This window comes from Dermacentor andersoni, chromosome 2 (assembly GCF_023375885.2).
Source record: "Dermacentor andersoni chromosome 2, qqDerAnde1_hic_scaffold, whole genome shotgun sequence".
In the NCBI taxonomy this organism is placed as follows: Eukaryota; Metazoa; Arthropoda; class Arachnida; order Ixodida; family Ixodidae; genus Dermacentor; species Dermacentor andersoni.
In genome coordinates, this window is record NC_092815.1 from 74664614 (window position 1) to 74686721 (window position 22108).

The 22108-nt window shown below is 45.4% G+C and overlaps 1 protein-coding gene across 2 annotated transcripts in view; it reads left to right on the top strand.

Annotated features, from left to right (window-relative positions):
• The window catches only part of LOC126542002 (lachesin-like), a 105462-nt gene extending 86389 nt beyond the window's left edge, over positions 1-19073 (top strand). For both annotated transcript variants that reach the window (XM_072286438.1, XM_072286439.1), the window contains exons 6-10: positions 180-308; positions 1868-2155; positions 4976-5685; positions 14971-15093; positions 16488-19073. In XM_072286438.1, coding sequence (XP_072142539.1) covers positions 180-308; positions 1868-2155; positions 4976-5055 — 497 coding nt within the window. In that variant the 3' untranslated portion in view covers positions 5056-5685; positions 14971-15093; positions 16488-19073. The remainder of the gene's footprint in view (positions 1-179; positions 309-1867; positions 2156-4975; positions 5686-14970; positions 15094-16487) is intronic.
• The last annotated feature ends 3035 nt before the right edge of the window (positions 19074-22108 follow it).

Below are 22108 nucleotides of genomic sequence, written 5' to 3' on the forward strand. Positions count from 1 at the left end.
ACTGTTCTCAGCTTAACGCAAGCGTAGCTTCGAGGAATGCAACACCAGAAGCAATCAAGTGGGAGATCTGTATTTCACTTCGCGAGCCACATGACAAAACATCCCCACACATGTCTTTTATCTTTCCGCTGACGAACTGATGAGTCTACGACGCTGATTAATGCGTCTCTCGCTTATAGATGTGTCTTACGAGGGCGAAGAGCTGAGCATCACCAAAGTCAGCCGTCTCCACATGGGAGCCTACCTCTGCATCGCCTCCAATGGCGTCCCATCTCCCGTCAGTCGGAGAATTCTGCTCCAAGTGCACTGTGAGTGTTTTATGTGGGCTGTCACGCAGTACATCTAGACATAATAAGCATGGGTTTGTAATGCCACCTTTTATTATTCGTTCGCTGTACTTAGGTTTAAGTACGCGTTACAGAACTCCAGGTGGTCCAAATTTCATGATCAGAACAAACTGGTATTTTTTTCTTGTGTATCATCTTTCTATTTTTTGGGGGGGGAGGGGGCAATTTCGCAATAAGACAAGACTGACACAGCCCTTTACCACTCGCGATTCACGTCCTACACCCTCTTATTTTTGGCAGCTATTTTGCTTTTCTAAACCACCACAAGTTGCTGCAATATATCCCTGTGACATACGTAGCCATATCACTCTGACATATGCGGCCCTTTCTTTAGCTGTTTAAGATGCTTCCAAGAAAAATTTAGGCAACTACATATATGTGCAAAACATGTATCTAAGTTTTGCCCTTGCACACTGGTGTAGACTAGCTTTGCGCAGTATTTCTGAGACGTTAATATGAATGAATGAATTAATTATCTAAATAATTAATTAATTAATTAGTTAGTTAATTAATTAATGAAAGACATGTAATAATATATAAATATTAAACGGTACGCTATGGTACCTCTAGCGAGGAGCTGTATTAGGTGCCTGAACGGATTAAGTGTATAATTGGGAGTATAAAGAAAATTAACCTCTTAGTGAATTCCGTTCAGTTTCTTAGCTGAACAAAAGTAAACCTATTTCCATTCTTCGGTCTACACGTGGTCTTCATCTCTGCTATCTGCAATTTTATTTCTTTTGTCGGCTGCCATGGTAAGTGTCATGTATACAGTCGTAAGCGTGGTGAACGCTGTAAATAATGTTCACGTATGTCAGCTAGAAGAAGCCTTACTTTATTGCCACTTTAGCGCCGAACTATATGAAGTATTATGATATGTTTCAAATCAATAACTTTATTTGTCTTCGCGCTCCGTTCTTATTGTGTTGATTTTTTTATGTGTAGTCTAAAGCCCCGATTTCGACCATACGGGACCGCAATACTCAAGTCACTTTCCCAATTAAATCCTTCCATTTTACTCTAAGATACGTTGCACGGAAACGACGCTGTTACGGCCTGTTCTTTAAATTGCCAGTTTTTATGGCGAGTGAGAATGCCAGTGCGCTACGGCACTACACACACACACACACGCACGCACGCACGCACACACACACGCACACACACACGCACGCACGCACACACACACACGCACACACACAAACACACACACACGCACACACAAACACAAACACACACACGCACACACAAACACAAACACAAACACAGGCGCGCGCGCGCGCGCACTTAATACGAAACAAAACAAATTAATAAAACGGTAAACGGGCAAAGGCAGATTCTAAGTATGTTTATTTTATGCACGACTTTCCTTTGGGTAAATAGGATTGGAAAACAGTGCGTTTGATTAATTAGGCAAATCATTGTTGTCGAATTCTGGGACCAGAGTGTCAACTTGTGGAATCTATTGTGGAGAATGTGGCACAGTGTCAATCTGGTGTTTCTAATGCCGGCATTGATCGCAGTTCCGCCCATGATCTGGATTCCCAACCAACTAATTGGAGCTCCGCTGGGTGGCGAAGTTGTGATGGACTGCAATACGGAGGCGTTCCCGATGTCCATAAACTACTGGACCCTGGAGAGCGGCGATCTCATCGCCGAATCGGCAAAGTACTCGCTCAACCGCTCGGAGAATGTGTACAAAGTGCACATGCAACTACGAATTCGTCGTATTTCTCCTGAGGATTTCGGCGCTTACCGATGTTTTGCGAAGAACTCACTGGGCTCCACGGAGGGATCCATTCGACTCTATGGTGAGAACTCTGTATAGATCACAGTGCAACGTTATGAGCTTTGTATGATAATCTTAAGGTGCGCTACAGCTCCGCACCGTGCTACACGCACGACCTAACCATGAACATGAACATCTATGAACATGGCGAGTTTCCCCTAACCATGGCCTCACCGATTGTCGGATGTGTTATGGGGGTGATCACGGAGACCATGCATTCCCTCTTACGGGCACTTGTCACAAGCTGTGTGCCTGCACAATTTCCTGCTGAATCCTTTTAAAGAACCTAGAATTTATGCTTGGAATAATCAAGCGAGCTTTCTAATTTAGAGTGCTGGCCGCACGTGAGGATCTGCTTAACAATTTGGAGGCATCTGCTACGCTGTACAACATGGACGACAACCAGCGAGGCATTGCTACAAGTGAAAAGCTGTGTAAAAGTTAACCCTAAATATTTCGCATCACATGAAACTTTATTTAGGCAGCACAGATTTAGTGAGGCTTATAAGTGTAGCTGGCTGGCGACAACCATCTTATCACCAAAAGCGTTTAATCTGGAATAGTCACGCAGATCGGCGTCTGTGCTAATGACCAGAACAATATGACCAGTGATCTCGTGCGTGTTCACATACGACCATTGGCAGGTAATGCTGACAACACAATGTGGAAGTAGATCACGTGTTTCTCTCCATGCCTCTCCTCTCCTTCTTGTCCGTGTCTTATTCTGCGCCATTCTCATGCTTGAATCATGAACCAACTAGCTCAGCAGCACGTATTTCCTTGCCGGAATAATTTTACTTGTGTTATTTTTCGTAATGATTCCGACTGTACTAGTGCCGAGCTCGGAAATCTTTTAATCGCTAAACCTGCTGGCTGTCATCGCTAATAGCATGTTCGCATTGATGATTTCCCGGTATCGATTCTTACTAAGCTCTCTAGTGTCAGAAGTCATTCGTGAATACGAGCCCCGTTTTGTAGCTTTCGGCATAGAACCAGGAGCAGTAATCTGCTTGGTTGCTTTTTATAACCGAAGTTGCAAACTGGCATCGGAGACGTTGTTCTGCAGCAGACACAGCTACACCGAAGCATGCCCCATATACAGGATGTTTCAACTAAGTCAGACCAAACTTTAAAAAATCCACGTGTGAGTTACGAGAATGCAACCAGCTTAGTATTGTTCACTGTTTTCTTCAGCATCTCAAGTTATTTTACTTTCAGCTCAGGTAATCGACAATAATTAATAAGCCAATTTTTAAAGCATTGATTGAAACGCAATATATTCGATGATGAAAGTGTAAAGCCTATTGGGAAATATTCAAATAGTTTATTTCCGCTGGGATAGCTGCTGTGGTTAAATTTTTTTCCGGGCTGCAAAGGAAGCGCGTGAGATTTGAAAAAGCACCACCTGACTACGCGTTTACGCGCCCTCAACATCAGTACCCTCAAAATTTCTTCCAACAATCGAGGAACGCAGTAAGCAGACCGGAAGGCATGAATAGGCCGCAAGAAAACATTAGAGGCTATAGCCACATCCGCCCTCTCCGATACTTCGCTATCAGCCGCCAAAAACTTCCTCCCCCTTTACGCGGACTGTCAACAGCAAAAACACTAACAAAACTTGAAGAATTTTTAGCTGTTATTTATCGCATATCTTCCTATAGCTTTAACCGACAAGATGTCTCGGCAAAAGTGGAAGCCAGTACAACTGTATTCGATCCATGTCCATAGCTAAAGGCCTGTTCATGCCTTCGGTCTACGCGCAGCATTGATCGTTGCTTCGCGACATGATTGAGAGCACTAATGTCACTAAAAAAAATTAAATTATGGGGTTTTTACGTGCCAAAACCACTTTCTGATTATGAGGCACGCCGTAGTGGAGGACTCCGGAAATTTCGACCACCTGGGGTTCTTTAACGTGCACATAAATCTAAGTACATGGGTGTTTTCGCCTCCATCGAAATGCGGCCGCCGTGGCCGGGATTCGATCCCGCGACCTCGTGCTCAGCAGCCCAACACCATAGCCACTGAGCAACCGCGGCGGGTACTAATGTCGCTGCTTGTAAGCACATATTCACGTGTTACTTTGTCAAATCCCGCGCGCTTTCTGTTGAGCTAAAAAAAAAAAATTGAAACCACAGTAGCTATAACCACAGGAAAACATTATTTAGACATTCCTTGATAGGCTCTACGACTTCTACATAGATCTTGCGTTTAAGATACTTTGAAAGTTGTCTAATTAATTATTTTTAATAAGTTACCTAAGTTCGTAGTAAAATATACTTTCAGTTGTTCAAGAGGACAGCGATGAATAATAAGTTGGTCCCATTCTCATAACTCACGCGTGGATTTTTTAAGTTCAACTAGCTGAAACATCCTGTATAAAAGTCAGAATCTTCCGTTACATGGCACAAAGCGCTGAAACAGAGAAAAATTGTCGAAATCTGTCATGGGGCGAGACCGGTCGGTAACAAAGTAGTAATGCTGTCATTCAACTTATCGCTTCTATGGAGGGCAGGACAAACTTAATGAGGTCATTTATCCTGGCACGTGCCCTATGAGAAAGACCCTTGTTCTCTACGCGTTGGTTCCCGATGTTCACTAACTATATTCGGTGCAGAGTTGTGCATGCTTTGCTCCTCATTAGGTGCTTCAATGATTTACCGAGTGCAAGTCACGGTGAGCAGCAGCAGCAGCAGCAGTGTGGAACGAGATCAATTGCCTGGAGGCTCTCAATGGCGGCGCTAGTTTGCTACTACTTTCTGTTTTATTCATTTGGAAGCAGTAAGAGCACTTTAAGATTGACCTCAGTTTGACAAGAAGCATTGTTTTTTTTTTCTTATAGAGATTCATGTTCCACCACCGTCGAAAGTTAAGGAACCATCAACAGCGAGGATACAGAGCATTGAAGGCAAGTATAACTGAACATGTCAGAAGCCATGTAGAGTGTGCATTGCTGTGTTTCACTACCAAACAGTAATGAATCATTATTTGCTCTTATCGTCTCTCTAATCTGGTAAGCTACCAACATAATATGACTCGATATTTTTCTTTCTGAGCAAACCATTTGTTTACTGAAAAAATAAAATTACGAAACAGCTAAGCACTATTAACTGTTTTGATGAGTTGTAACATACGGTCTTTTTTTCTTTTTTGTCCTCTTCTTCTGTGTGTGGGAGAGTCTATGTTTACACGCAAGCATAAGCAACACAAAAAGTGAGAAAGCCATTTACTTAGCTTCGAACATTTCAAGGATGGTCTCGTGTGAACGAAGCTGCCATTAACGCAATAGCAAAGGAGCTTAACGTACGTCATGTTACCCAACCCTAACCGCACCCGTTAAATTTCTACTTCTATCGACCTCAACACATTTATGACATGCACGCTACCGCAGACATGGTCACTTGTAACTGCTTTCTTCTTTTCCCTTCGGAACATTATTTTCTTTGCCGCTTTTCGCAGAAAGCAAAATGGAACTTCCTCGGGACTCCGTAACAAAACAGCGAAGCTATCCTGCCAGACCAGCGCTCACCGGGTCGCCAACCAAGATACAGGGCAAGTGTTTCACTACTGTTCTCTATGTAATGGTAGCCTCTTCTTGGCCTAACCACATTCCTTACCCCTGGAACTAGTTATTTCCTTATATCGCAGAAAAAGAAAAGAAGGAAATAATGACTGATCGATTGCTGGGATTCAGCTTCCCAAAACAACCCTGGGACTTTGCGAGACGCTGTATTCGAGGACTCTGAATTTTAATTTTGACTACCTTCGGTTCTTCAACGTAACATCTAAATCTAATTACACGAACGTTTTTGCATTTCGTCCACTTCGAAATGCTGCCGTCGAAGATGCAAATCAAGTTCGCGACCCCGTGCGCAACAGCAGAATGTTATAGCCCCTCAGCGACCACGGCGAATCAGCAAGAAATACAAAAGGAGAATTAAACAGAGGGGTAAAAATTCTCAGGCACGTGTTCTCATAGTCGATTGGTAAATGTAACTTTCTACTGTGTGTGCTTCGACTGCAATATAGAATAGTTAGGTCCCCCGAATAGTGCATGCCCCACGTTTCGCTGCAGTTCAAAAAATACCCAGACAGTGCGGAGCATAAAAAATCAAATTACTTTTTCTTTAAGCAAATATTCAGTGCCAATACGCATCAGCGTCCGTATTCACAAAACGCTTTGACGCTAGGCATGCTCGTAGGGAGAAGATTTCAGCCAATCCTGACGTTGGGCATATTGTAAGCAGGGGTTACTGGTCAATGGCAAAGAGCACTTGCGAACGTAAAGCTTCGTAAATACGGGCCCTTGGGCCGAATTCACAAAGCCTTTCTTTTGCACGTGCAATTTACCATTGGCCTGTCACGTTCACTAATGATGTGTCCAGCGATACGGGTACGTCTATCTATTCACAGAATTTCTGAAAAATCGCGAATACCTACCGTCGGCCTCAGACATTTAACACTTGAATATAAGTCGAAAGAATATGACTGCTCGGCGAATGTGTATACAGACGGATCGGTCTCGTCATATGCGCCTGGTGCGGCTCTCGTCCTGACTGCGCATAAAGTCATTCGACGGTTTCGTCTGTGTAACAGGATGACTACAACATCTACGGAAATAGTGGCAATCAGACAGGCCGTTCAATATATCTCGCGACAGCCTCCTCAAGTATGGACAGTCTTCAGTGACGCAAAATCGGTTCTGAAACTACTTAGAGTGGTGTTGAAAGAAAGCGCTTTCGGAGTGTTGGCTCTTCAAACTGCCGACCTCTACATTTTAATGCAAGAGAACGACCACCACATTACGTTACAGTGGATTCCCAATCACTGGTATACACGGCAACGAACTGGCCGATGCCGAAGCGAAGAAAGCACTCGAAGAACCAGAGTCACTGCTTGCAATTCCTTTTTCAAGAGCGAACGCCAACGGCCTCCTCTCCAGTGTCATCCCAAAATCGACAGAAAAGCACTGGGACAATCCGGATAATCGCCACAGACGACTTCAGAAATTGGACCCTACCATGAAATTTAGGCTCACCACCGAAAATTCAACGTAGGTGTGCCAGTCTTCTGCACAGACTAAGGCTGTAGGTAGCGTTTACGCGCGGATACGTGCACCTCATGCGACGCACTGAGTCTCCAGACTGCGAGTTATGCAATATGAATGAGACTATAGGTCATGTGCTTTCTGACTGTCCTAAGTACGTGGAAGAGGGTCAAAAGTTGAGCAATGACCTTACGCGTTTCGACAGCCCGCCATTTTCGGAGGACGTTATTTTAGGCCCTTGGCCAGACGCTCAATCGAGTTTCAAGGCCATCCAGGCGTTACTGAACCTTTTAAAAAGTACGGGTCTGGACTGTAGGCTTTGAGCATGACAAATTGCTTGCCATATGTTCTAAAAATTAAATTATGGGGTTGTACGTGCCAAAACCACTTTCTGATTATGAGGCACGCCGTAGTGGAGGACTCTGGGATTTCCACCACCTGGGGTTCTTTAACGTGCACCTAAATCTAAGTGTACGGCTGTTTTCGCACTTCGCCCCCATCGAAATGCGGCCGCCGTGGCTGGGATTCGATCCCGCGACCTCGTGCTCAGCAGCCCAACACCATAGCCACTGAGCAACCACTGCGGGTTCCATATCTTTTACATCCCCATTCTCTCGTCATCGTCACCCTCCCCTTCCCCCAACGCCGAATAGCTGGCTAGAGGAATATACCTCAGGCCGACCTCCCTACATTTCGTATCATTAAACTTCTCTCTCTCTCTCCGACAGAATCGGCTGCTATTTTTGTCTTACGAACAATTCTAGCGTGTTTTTTTTTTAATGCGCGCCCAGATTTGCGGTACGTACGCAACCCGATCGGAACTTACGAATTTAATCGTTCAATTTTTGCCCTCATTTCTATGCAAGGGGAAGATACAGTCACCGTCCAGTTACGAGCGAAGTACCTGCCGCACACTTCTACCGTGCAACACGGCCCGTATGAGAGGGATCCGTACGCAAAATTGGATAAGGACGTTAGCGCAGAAAAGACCACGGTGGCACTGCACAACCTCCACAGCAGATCGGCGCCGGGCCCCGGCGGGGTGTGGAATCGCTCCCTGAAAAATCTCGACGACCAATCTGTGGAACAGTTTACGGTATTCATCAATGACTGCAGGCAGCGCGGCAGCCTCCCACAACAGTGGAAAATTGCGAGAACGATACTAATCCCAAAACCAGGAAAAGCGCCGAGCCTCAACAACCTTCGCCCTATATCGCTAACGTCGTACGTCGAGAAGACCATGGAGCACGCACTGCTTATCCGCTGGCAAGCCCACATAGAGAAGAAAGGGGCATGCCCACCATCCATCATTGGATTCCGCTCACGCCTGCCCACTCAAAACACTATGATACAACTGAAACACCAGGTGCTCGACGGCAAGACGAGAGGCACCAGAGCAATTCTTGGCCTCGACCTCGAGAGCGCGTTCGATAGAATCGCCACTCGGCGATCTTACACCAGATATTGAAGCAGAACCTCGTTTTACGCACGTACAACTACGTAAAAGATTTCTCCACGGACCAGCCGAGCTGCTTCAGTGGGAGGGGACATCCAGCTAGAAGAACAAACGCTGGGAAACACCGGCCCCCTGCAGGGCTCGGTCATCTCGCCCACGGTCTTAAACCTGGGCATGGTCGGGCGAACGGAATAGGTGCAAGAACTCGAAGACGTCCGGCACACCATATACGCCGACGACATTACCATCTGGGTGCACGAAGGCAGCGACAGTCACATCGAAAGGGCACCGCAACTAGCAGTCGACACAATAGAAGAACATCTCCTGGGTACGGGGTTACGATGTTCGCCGAAAAAGTCGGAACTCATACTTTGCCGCCCCACGTAAAGGGGCAGACCATCCAGGGGTGGTGGGCATGGGGCGACGACCAGGCGAGAATACGGAGGTATCAGACTACGCACGAGCAACGGAGCAACCATCCCGATAGTCCAGAGAATAAGGGTCCTCGGCATGATAATCGAGGCCAACGGCGTTAATGGCGAAACGATTAATAAACTAAAGCACAAGATGGCTAACGCCCTGAGAGTCTTCGAGAGGGTCACTAGCAGAAGAAACGGAATGACGAAGGTGAGTCTCACACGACTTATTCATTCTTTCGTCATGTGCTACATTGCGTACGTCGCGGCATTCCACAACTGGTACAAGAGATAAGAAACCAAGATCAACACCCTCATCCGCAGGGTGTACAAGATAGCACTGGGTCTACCCCAGTGCACACGCACGCACCGCTTGCTCCAGCTCGGGCTTGACAACAGGCTGAGCGAAATAGCCGAGGCGCAGCACACTTCACAACTAAAAAGATTAGCGGGCACCAGAGTGGGACGCCAGATCATGGAAGGTCTCGGCATCCGTTTCCACACACAACAGGGCCAGAAAGTCGCCGTTCCGGACGCGATCTGGCAAACACTAATAGTCGACCCGATTCCAATGAACGTCAATCCGGAACACAGCTGGGGCAGAATAGGGGCCAGGGCTATAGCTTTCTTTCACACTCACGGAGACGAAACGGGGACACGGTTCGTTGACGCCACGGAATACGCAGAACGCTCGCGATTCGCGGTTGCGGTCGTCGATTCGAGAGGCAAAACGCGCATATCGGCAAGCGTGGCGTGCGAGCGCGCAGAAGAAGCGGAGGAAGCGGCGGGTGTACTCGTCCTCACGGATCTGACGTGCACGATGGTTCTCTGCTACCCGAGACAAGTGGTCAAAAACATCGCCAAAGGATGGATCTCGCGGCCCGAGTCCTGAGCTATCGCCAAGTCCAGCGAGAGGTAGAATTTCAAACCAGAATCCAGTGGTTCCTGGCGCACGTGAGAGAATTATCGAAAACACATCGCAACCGAAACGAGACGGCACACGTCAAGGCGCGCGAGCTCGCGAACCGCGCCGGCGAGCGTCGTCCATGGGACAGCACCTAAGACTGCTTGGCAAGCTACAACGAAATTGCCGAGGCCCTCTACCTGGCTCGCCGAACCTTCCCTCCGCCTAGTGACAAGCTGGACACTCCGCAGACGGCGGCCCTCAGACAACTGCGGACGCTCACGTACCCTAACCCAGCACAGTACCACTGACTGCCCCTGTGCATACCCGACAAATATATGTGAGGTCTGCCACACTGACATAGCCATTTTAACTCACATCCTTTGGGACTGTAACGAAAACCCGCGCGGTGCTAACTCCGGAACCCTTCCACTGCGGTGGGCCGCTGCCTTGCGCAGCCCCAGCCTCGGCGACCATCTCTGGGCCGTCCAGCAGGCCGGCGAGGCGGCAGCGAGGCAGCACATCAACGTCCCCACGTGGGAGACTTAAGGACCCTTCGGTGAAAGCTCTGCAGGACTATCAATAAAGTTATTCCCATTTTGGATTCTGGAACGCAAAATTTCAGTCGGCGAATGTTTGAGCCATGTTCGTTCACTAAATATTCTGAGGTTCGCGATTCCTTCGACATTTCTGTCTCGAATATCTGCTTAATTTACACGGGCGTTCTCACGAAAAAGCTATACAGCCGTCTGGATACTAGAATAGCGTACATGCGTGTGTATTAAGTATTTCTGTTACGAAGTCGCCTAATAAATTAACTGCCTTGAATAAGGCGTCTCCCCACTTCTTAAGTCAAACGACTGTGTTACTAAAGCCTAATTAGCAAATTTTACTTCATTAGTTTTCTGACTGTATTTTCGCATCACAAGATATCAAACTTCCGCCTCAGCCAGCTGCTTCTTGTCGAAATAGTAAAATCTTTCCCTGCTTTTTCATGGTCCAGCGAAGCGTTCTCAGTAGTCACTTAAGTACACTCAATCCCCGATGTGAAATTGTATGTACTTAAGTCGGCTCTTCGAATAATACAAATCGGTGAGGCACGTGAACATCTATATGTACACTTAATCCATGTCTCTCTCGGGAATGAAGTACGTGCGCTTCAGCTGTTTGCCTGCACTACCGCGCTGCGTAAATTATTTCTTGCAGTGTCGACTAGGTTTAGTTTACGAAAAAAAAAACATAGAGAATGAATGTAAGGGAACATAACCTGCAATTCCGCTTGCCGCGACAGAAATTCTACGGCTTTGCGAATACAGCTCGCTGCGATTTATTATGTTTCATGCCTTAGCGCCCGTGTAAAATATAAATCACCGTCGACTACAGGTGAGCACGTTGGTGCAGTTCCACACGCCGCTGCACGTGCTGTCTGCTACTGTCTCGACAAAATAAGTAGAACCTTCAGAATACGGGAAAATAAAACAGCACCACACTACAATGGTACATTTATTTATTTATTCATTGGCAGGTTTCATTTGCTTGTCGCCGCGCTGTGCATGCAATTTCCTGGATAATGCTTTGACTGTCTCTTTTTTTTCCCCTCAAAGTAAAGTATGAACGCAAGACATCGTTTGCTGTATCCTCTTTCTGGCTTGTTTGTGATTTGATGCTGATTAGTTTATTTGAAGATTTCTTAACTCGACCCAGTTACTTCTCTTACTTTCAGACTACGTGCACAGTGCGGCTTTCATTATACATAAAACGCAACAAGCTTGCTACCAAAGGCCTGAAACATACTTGCCGTGCTGTTACAGGTGTCCATGTTAGTGAAGTAGGAAGAGCTAGGGATTGTATGTGTGGGCTAAGATTTAGTTCTTCCTGCCCTTTGTTGTTTCGTTCTGACACCTTCACTACGTAGTTAACATCGTAATAGAACGTACATAGACATCAAAAAACAACACTTATTGCATAGCTAAAGAAAAATGAGCATAAGCGTCGGGACAGAGGTTGCATTGAACGTCGCGTGGAAGATGTCGCCTCTTCTACCGCACGTAAAACGCAGTTTTGGCTATACCGTTCAATCTATTCATGTTTGGGCTGCTGACGTGCGCATGGACACAACATATCATCGACAATGAGACTCCTACTTGTAACGGCACCTACGTAGCCGAAGAAAACAAATGCAGTTGGTAGAAGATAGATGCGCGATCACACAGCAATCATAACTCTTACACCAGCATTCTTTCCACTTTCTTACTATCATACAAACCGCTGAAATACAAGAATATAAGTATAAAATGGAGAAAGAAAACAAGGAGGAAAATGGTCGCAGGTTAGGGCTAAATTCAAGTGTACATCATTTTCTAAGAAAAATTAATGACATACGTCATTCTGGCACGAAGAATAACACATTTCTGTCTTAATTTAACATAGACGTTACAATGTTTGACTGCGATTCCGACGTAAATTCTCTGTCAGTGCCTTTCCTTCGCATCGCATGCGCACAATGCCCTCTGGAGCTGCCTGGGCGCAGCCACATTAGCCTCTTGACAGCTGTAATCATCCGCGACCCCCTCAAAAGCACTGCAGAAACTGCAGCGCTTACGTCTCTGTTGACGGGTAAGTGTAGATGGGACGTAGATAGAACTGTAGAGAGGGCGGGGTAGAAGAGGCAGATAATGAGTAGAACCGACGCAGTCGCGAAACGTGTGAATAACAGCCTTGCCACTCTCGCAATTCCCGCAGAGAAGGAGAGGACGGGAGACAGAAAAGATGACGTGAGAAAACAAGGAAACCGCGGTTGCGGACAAAGTGAAGGGGCGGTACGGTACGCTTCTGCTATTTTTGAAAAATAAGCACTGTGCAATTTTTTTAGGCGGTGAACTGATGCAGGGCGTGAAGACGCAAAGTCACATTAAAACACCATCGGGTCAAAGTGACACTATGGAAGTGGTCGCACGTCAACGCTTCTGTGCCCGCCGCGGTATAGCTTGACGGCTATGGCATTGCTCGAAATCACGGGTTCAATGCCGACAGTGGCAGCCGCATTTCGACGGAAGCGAAATACAAAAACGCTAATGAACTTAGATATAGGTGCAGGTTAAAGAAACTGAGGGGGTTAAAATAATCCGGAGCCCGCCACTATGGCGGGCCTTATAATGCGATCGTAGTTTTTGCGCGTACAGCCCCATAATTCAAATAATGCTTAACGCTTCTGCCACGATGCGATGTGCCATGTGATGCAACGATAAGATTCAACCCTCTCAGAGATTATGAGCGATGGCGCACAACAATGCCTCAAGCAAACACGTCTCCCTGTGTGTTCTTTGTTCTACGCAGACAAACAGCAGCGGTGCACGCCATATAACACTTAACATCAAGTTATAACTCTCGTATTGGACTAAACGCTGTAGACATTACTCATTCGCTGTCAACTTCACCGCTAATTATCGTCAATCAAAGGAAAAAGCATAAAAAGCTTCGCGCACCCTCATTCGTGCAGTGCATGGGATCCACACGTGTTTCCTCTGTCACATCTTTACTGTGCTTGCACAAAATATATTTGTCACAAACTCAACTGCTCTTTGTGCTAGTTAATAACCGAGAGGGTAACTGTAAAGCGGATGGCATCGCTTATTGTAACACCGCCGCATCATTAAACACGCATGAAATTTCTCTCCGCTTCGGCTATGGTCGTCGACGACAACAATTCACGCAACAGTGAGCAGTCGTTTCGCTGTAAAGCTCTCAGCAAATTCTCGCTGATCCTGTTAACGCCCACGCGACGTAGCTAACGCGTTGCTGGGCAAGAACAAAGCGCGGCGAAATTTCATGAGAAAAATGAAAAGTAGATTATTCTGGATGTCGTGCCTCAAAGAAGCGTATTGCTCCCATTGAATTGAGCTCGCTTGCAGTCTCTCGTCGAGGTTCTTATTGCATTTCATTTTTTCTCATGCTCTGCGTTCGAAATCTTTCCACTTAAGATTCATCTTTCTGCCCTCTATGTAATCAGTCCTTAAATTTTCTCTTCGCGAAATACAATCTTCCTCTGTTTCCCGAGGGCGGTAATGGCTCAAGCATGCTGTTTTCCTTTTCATTTTTCTTAGACACATCATTCTTTTAAGGCTAGGTCTCTTAGCAACTTATTGTCAAAACTTGTTACAGAATCTATGTCATCACGTGTACCAGGTTGAACCGGTGAAAGAAAATCTCCCATCTCCTTTTTTTTTTCATCTATGCCATCGTGCTAATTTATCTTCCGTTGCCTTGGAGCAGCTATGTAAAAATTTGCTAGCAGTTCGTTATTTGCATAAAATCTTGTTCCTTGTTTTGCCTTCGCACCCACTGCGGTGACTGAGTGGCTCGTGCCAGCAGCGTTTCGCTGTTAAATACCAGGTGGTCGGTTCGTTTCCAGGGCAACGGCAGCTACATTCTACTGGGTGCGGGATCAAGAAGTCTTATGTATTTAGCTCGTCTTATGGTTAATGTCCGATACAGCGCCTTTCATAGCCCGGGTGTTCTCCTGAAACGTTACACTCGGACATCTAAGCACCTCCAGATCACGTCTCGTGGTGCCATTGTAATTTTTATTGTCATTTTATTTATTTATTTTTTCGCCTTCGTTCTTCCCCTACATTAATCGGCGGAGCTTACGAAAAAGCTTGCGCATAAAAACATTTGGACTGCCCTGCTTCTTTAGTTTTCCTTCGAGTAAGGGGTTCCAAAAAACTTCATCAGGAGGCTGGTATATGCGTTCACACGTTTGAACTGTAAAATTAAGTAGATGTAGATTTTCGCTTTTCGGGCAGTTTTCCTATCGCTTATCCGTCAAAGAAATAATTATTACTGCGACAGCAGTCTATCTACTGATCATGATGCGGCTTGCGATGCGACTGTGACGTTAAACTTTGAGCAGTAGAGCATTGCTGCGGGCTGTATAGTGTGAGGCAACCTGAATACGAGTACTGCGAGGCTCATCCACTATCTCTTCCTCTGTCGTTTCCCAAAATACGTGCAGAGCCAACCGATGGTTCGGGATGCCCTGGAAGCAAAGTCGCCTTGATATCAATATGCCTGGTGGCCACGGCTCGTCTGCTTACGTGATAACGTGCACTCCGTGCGGAGAGGAGTCACAAAAAACGTGAGCCCCTCACATTTATCTCCATTTGAATCACAGTTGCCTTATCTGCAAGAACACCTAACTTTGTATTATTTGCTGGCACCTTGTTCAAGGCTATATCCCTCTCTTCCTCTTCATGCCTTTCCCGTGTACTTTGAAGTTATCCAAAGGTTGACCATCTGAGTTATGCACATAATATGCTGGCAGACTAAGGGATTGCAAAAGCGACCGCCATCTTCAGCCGTTTCCTAGAGCCGGAAGTGTCTGTTGTCAATTAAACATATTGAGCTGGTTATTGCAGATTTGATGCTGTACTTAGCAGGTTTCCTCGACGTTGTCGAATTTGGCGGTTAGCAGATGGTACACTTTATTTTCAGTATTCTGTGTCTGGGGGCAAACATGCGTGCATGGTTTTCTGCGATAGGCGGATGATTTCTCAGAATAGGACGGCAGAAGCGAGAGGTATTTTTTTTTTCGCCAACAAGTTATCCTCTGCAGTGGATGTAATGCTTTTGGTTTTCATAAGAAGTTAACTCACTCTTTGTGTAACATTTATAATTCACAAAGGTCTAAACTGTGAGGCGCATGTTCTAAGAACACAGTCACGTTCAACTAGAGCTGACGGTATTTGCCAAAATCCACCAGCAAGCTTTCTTTTTCTCGGCTGCCGCAAAAAAACGAAAGATGCATTTACCTTCCAGTGGCGATTGGAGAATGTATTTTGTGGCACAATTTAAGCTGAAATACTCAGAGAAGCTGAGTTTGGGGATTACGCAAGTCGAACGCTGCTCGGTCGAGTGACGGAGCACGAAAAGCAAAATCATTGCAGTATGATTGCGACATTATCCCGGCACTAGTCAGATTAACCGTACCACAATCTACACCAGAGGAAACGTCGAGGCCCGTGTAATCTGGTCGCCCATTTCTACACTCACACTCCTCGTCAAAATTTTACGAGCAGCGGTATCTGTGAAGGCATTGAATTTCCGACCACTCTCCAAACGTAGTCAGTAAAACCGTGCGACACTTTTGTTGAAAACCAGGCTTCAGGCTAAGGCTGCGGAAATATGCGACTTTATCCCGAATCGCTCGCCCCATAAATATTCGTCACTGACTTCGCATCTGTGTGTGCGAAGAGTTATGGTGATATCGCCACCAGACCTTATGAAGTTGTAATCTGGCATCAGTTGAGAGAGCACGTTATCTCATGTGTCCACGTATCTCATGTATCTGTATTCGAACTGCAGATCTCGGGCCCAATTCACAAAGTATTTCTTTCCTCTCTCTATACATCTCTCTCATTCAAATTTGCATTCCCCCAATTCATTCCCCCCACCAGGGTAAGATACCCAGTCAAACTCTTTTGAGGTTACCATCCCGGCCTTCCCTCTTTCTTCTCGCTCTCTCTTCTTAAGGTTATGGTGATCGAGAGCCTTCCATCATCTTCTCATCGAAGACGCGAGCAAGTGAAGCGAGGCAATGCGAGCAAAAGTGGCATCTCTCCTGCAACGTCAACGATGCCTGCCACGTCATGGTCTCCTAGCTGACTTGGCACGTCATCGGGCCAGCACTCGTACGCGGCGCCCGAAACCGACACGTCCCAGATCCTCCATCAACAGGCTCAGTAGCTTGCCGAAACAAGTCAAAGTTGTCTGTACAGTAGAGTAAATAAGTGGCATTGTTGTATTGTTACCCCGTGTGTTGTTCGCACGGCTGAAGTGAATGTTTCAGCTAACTTGAGCTAGAGCTTAAAAATATGCCTAAGACGACGCGACCAAATTTGCATGTTGCTCACTTGTGTATGTAGTGTGTCACGCTATTTTTGTGATTTGTTTAATTGGTTAATTAATATCGACTAATTATCTAACTTCTGAAGCAACGAGGCTAGCAAAAAATTCCAATTAGATAGTTACAGAGTGGTTTGCAAAACGTCCGATTAAACAGTTTCTAACTTTCTATATATTAGGCACTAATGTTTTCCCGCTTGCTGCAGATGCCCGCGAAATACAAACAAATACCACGTGACATGTCCACTTGCGCCCCGTGGTTTCAGCGCTCCCAAACGCTCTGCTTGCAAAGGAACATAGCATTTACCCAGGTGTGGTGCCGCTGCGCCTGCTTATCGCTGTCATGAACTGCCGCGAGGGAAGCACATCGGTGGCGTAAATCGCACAGCCAATGCCTGCGTCACTGCCATGTCGCCTTTTAAGCGGCAGCACACCCGGCTAGGCGCTATGTTCGTTTGTACGAGAAATGTTTGGGAACGCTGCAATCACGACGCGTAAGCGGGCATGTCACGTGGTATTTTTATTATTTTTTTAAATATATCGCGGGCATCTGCAGTAAGCGGAAAAACACTAATACTTAATAGATAGAAAAACAGAAACTGTTTACTCGGACGTTTTGCAAACCGCTCTGCAACTTTCTAATTGGAATTTTTTTCCTAGTTTTGTTGCGTCGGAAGTTGGTACATTAATCTTGACTAATTATTTAATTAAGCAAAATACAAAAATAGCGTGGCACACTACATACAAAAGTGAGCAGCAACATGCATTTGGTGGCGTCGTCATAGAGTGGCATATTTTTAAACTCTGGTTAAGGTTAGCTGAAGCAGCCGGTATATAGAAGCATACCTAAGTGTTTACGATTCAATGTCTTCGGCCTCTTGAACTTTCTGCCTCGCTGTTGTCTGCTCTGCATGGCGTCTGCTTACTGACGGAGCTCTAGCTTACGTGCATGTTTCCCAATCAGCCAAATGGAAGGAAGCAAAGTCGTGTGCACAAACGACAGAAAAAATCAACATAAATTTCGACAAAGGCAAAACTGCCCGAAGTGCGCAGACGCACGAACATCTGAGAATAGCTATCCGCGTCGTGTTCCCAATGATAGCAGCTAGGCCATCTCCGCAGGAGACGTAAGCTGTCATACACTCAAGGATCCGTACTTTGTAAATCGGCTTTCGTTATGCATTAGCTTATGTGCCAGCGTAGCTTTTCTCGCTTCTTCGTGCTCATTCCCCGAAACATCATCCAGCGAAAACCGTTCTATTGGGTTGTAGCAGAATGACGTTCAATGTGGCGCACATCGTTCTCTTGGCATACGACACAGACAGCGATAAAATCAGATCTGGTTTTTGTAATATCGCTGTTAACTGTATAACTCGTGGCAACCCCGAGAAGGTGCGGCGGCCTCTCCGACCTCGGGCTGGAGCGTGATGGACCACTATGCTCTGAGAACCGGCAGTATGGAGGAGTGATGCGTCGCGCCCTTTTTTCCGGAATTCAGTTCCCATACGTACGTAACATCTGTCAGAAGTGTAGGACGGAACATCTGCCGCACACGCCGCAAAGGTCTCCTTCGAGACGGCCTCCATACTGTCGCGTAAATCTTCAGGCGACCAAAAGGACTTGGTGACCCCGGGCGGCTAATTACCCAAAGGCAAACCAAGCATTACTTTGCCTTGCTTTCCTGAACTCGAGAGAAACGACGTATCAAGCTTCACGGAACCTATAGCCTGTCATTGTCTGGTTCTTAAAGTGGCACGATCCCAATTATATCCGCTCACTTTTCTTTTGTTCTTGTCTTGTGAATACTTCTATCCCAGAGAGTCAGAAACGCGTTTATTAGGCGGGAGAGAAGCATGACAAGCTAAATGGAAGTGGAAGGTCATGTGATTACTCTAAAAAGAAACTTTCAGCACAAGTGTTGCTGTATGCTCTCGTAACCGCTGCATGCTCTTCCATCGCAGTACACGAAAAGTTAAGGTATTAATTACAGCTCTAGCGCCCATGTACAGAAATATAAGGTGGCTGCACCACCCTCTTAGTTCCTCTCTCAGGTAGACCATCTGTTAATACTCTGTCACACCATCATGTGTACATACATACATCATCGATCATTACAAAGTTCTCCATCAGTGATTTGTCGTGTTCCGCTGCTGTGAACTCAGTGGCGGCATGTGCTATGTGCAAAGTATAAATAAAGGTGTTCAAATCTTCTTAGACTTTGTCGTTGCTTCAGATTGCGCGTTGGCTTTAATTTGTCAGCTGTGTACGCAATGTATATAAAAATGTCACAAGACTTCGTGTCTCATGTTTCTCTCTCTAACAGTTTAACCTAAAGTTGTGCACGCAGTGGGCCATAACTAATGAGATTAACAAATTTTTCTTGGCGTAAAAAATACTGAGCGGTACAATAAAATGACCGAGCTGGCTGAAACATTTGTTGATGGGTCATCAGAATCAGTACACAGTGAACTGTTACCACCCGAAAGGTCAACCAGTTTCAGTATTGAATGGACGAATGCTCCAATCATCCCAGTCAGTTAAGGAATGGGCTACAGACAAAAAGCTACAAGAAAGTAGAGTTTTTATCGCAATAGCTTTTTGGGAAATCTTGAAAACAGCATGAAAGACATTCGGCGAATGTTTTATTGGTGTACGTTGGTGCGAGATGACGTTACACCTAAATTTCACGAGCTGCTCTGTTGCTAAGGCACAGCACTATTTGGCCAGCATGAGACGTTTTTTTTCCGTAAAGAGAAGCAAATTAACCGTCTCGCCATATTTTACACTTAAGCATTTCTCAGCATTTTGTTATATCAACTCAAACGCTTGAGAATAACGCTCAATGAAAAAGCTAGGTAAGAAAGAAAATCAAATATATGAGTGGAATAAAACACATGCCAGTATAAGAAGACGAAAAGGATAAGGTGAAAGCGATTAAAAAGAAGCGAAAAGAAGGGAGGGGGGGGGAAGAAAACGCGGCGAGTCCACTGCTCACGTCCTCCATCATCAGGAGAGAAGTAAACAAATTCATCCAAGTCGAAGGTGTTCTATTTCCAGAAACGAATTTTCTCCGGATGAATGGCGAGCCAATCTTCAATCAGTTTCCACCCGATTCCCTATTCATCGCATCGTCTCGTGCGGTGGCCGCACAAGACGGAAAATAAGAAGGTGAAGAGAGGAGAGGCAGGGCAAAATAAACGATTTTGATCGACGACCATCGCTTTCGAACATCCCGGAGACTGAATTCACGGCGTCTGCCGTTCGGAGACCTTTCAATTCAGCCGTCTCTGAGCGATAGAGAGGGCGCATTTTCCCCCCAGTGGTTCACCCCCATCATTGCTCTCTCTCTCTCTCTCTCTCTCTTACCTTTCAGTTCATCTTGCTTTTCTACATGCACCTAAGGAAACTACTGGATGCCAAAACCCACTTCTATATTGAGTGTTACCTGCCGGCGAAGGGTCGTCAACTTGACCAAGACGGCCGGAGCGGTTTCCGAGAAGCAAGGCACTAACGCTGACACCGCTATGCCAGAGGCTTTGGAAACGGCAGCCGCGTCTTCTCGGTTAATGACGTGGATCTATATTCACAAGAATTCTCAAGACAGAATCATTCGTTAGAGACATTTTCAGCCCATCATGATGCCTGAGGGGGTGAAAATTGCGAAGGCGACCAGCCAATGGAACTGAATACTTACGAACAAAAAGCTTTGCGAATTCAGCCCAAGATTGTTAGAACTGGTCGTCGGAGAGCTTGCAACACATCCGACAAAAATAATTTTGACTTGGTTTTTCCGAATGTTGACCCGATATTCTCAACGTGACACGACAGGTATAGAAATTTATGTCGAAAGTGGTATTATTGAACAATTAGACACCATAAAATACTTAAGAGTGTCATTAGATCGCAACGTGAACTGGAGACCAGATGTATCCAGCATGTGCTCGAAATTAGCTCCTGCTTGCTATGTACTAATTCAATGTAAAGCATGCTTTAACCTTAGCATGCTTCAGGTTATCTACCTCTCTCTCATCCGTTGCCACATCATATATTGCTCTGAATCATGGGCTGGTATATATAAAACCTGCATAGACCCGCTTATTCGGTATTATAACACACGCAAGCCCACATGATAATAACACCATGCTATTCAGCCGTCTCGGCGTGCTACCATTTCCCCTGGCATCCGAAATGAAAGTCGCGATTCTGGTAAACAGCATTATGCGCGGAAATCACAACATTGCTGTAAGACTTATCATTATACCTAGTCGTAACACAAGGAATGCAAAAAATGTAAATTTTAACTTACCTGTCTCTCCCAACACGTATGGTCAACGAGTGACCGAGTTTCATGGTGCTAAAATTTGGAGTTCAATACCTCATGAAGTAAAAATGGCAAACAATCTTGTAATCGCTGTCAAAATGCTGTACCAATCTAAAATTACTTGAAACATTTTTTTATAATCAGCTGTATTTCTCTTGTTAGCTGCATGTGTTTGTGATCGCTTATTTTAAGTTTTATTACTAGGAGGTAGGTGTGTACTAAATTTTGTAGTTGCTGATATATGCATCTTGACTATGGGCCCGCACTAGCATTTGGCTATGGGTCCAACATTCTTTTCGTACAATTCATGTAACAATGAGAAATAAAGGAAATACATGAAATCAAAATGAAACCCTGCGTCAGAAATCAGCATGGCATGTATACTGAAGAAGACGGTGAGAGCTGCGCTGACCATTAAGTTGGAGTTCTTAAAGACAGCGTTTAGTGAAATGTTTATTCCTTCTAGCTGCCTCTACACCTCCTTACGGTAAATTATTCCTCGATCTCCTTCTTTATCATCTTGAATCTTTATGACTGGTCATACGATTTATTTATTTATTTATTTATTTATTTATTTATTTATTTATTTATTTATTTAAATTTTGATGATAATATAGGGCTATAGCATGAGGGGGATGAAGTAGAGAGCAGTAAAAGAAAGTGACGAGGCAAACGAAAGCAAATATTCGAAGCAATTAACGTGAGCAAGCGAACACACTCGAAGAAAACAAAAATAATGCAGGTAAAGCAAATTACACATTCGAAAAGTACGACTGTATGGTGATTATAGCAGGTTATTGTTTGGAGCTGTGCAGTTCCGCATAGCAAGAGGACACACTTTCCGCTACACTCCAAAAATTCATTCAAGCCTCTAGTATAGGTTGCGTTCCTAGAGTGCCGGTCTGTGCTGCGATGTTCTTTTTTTTTT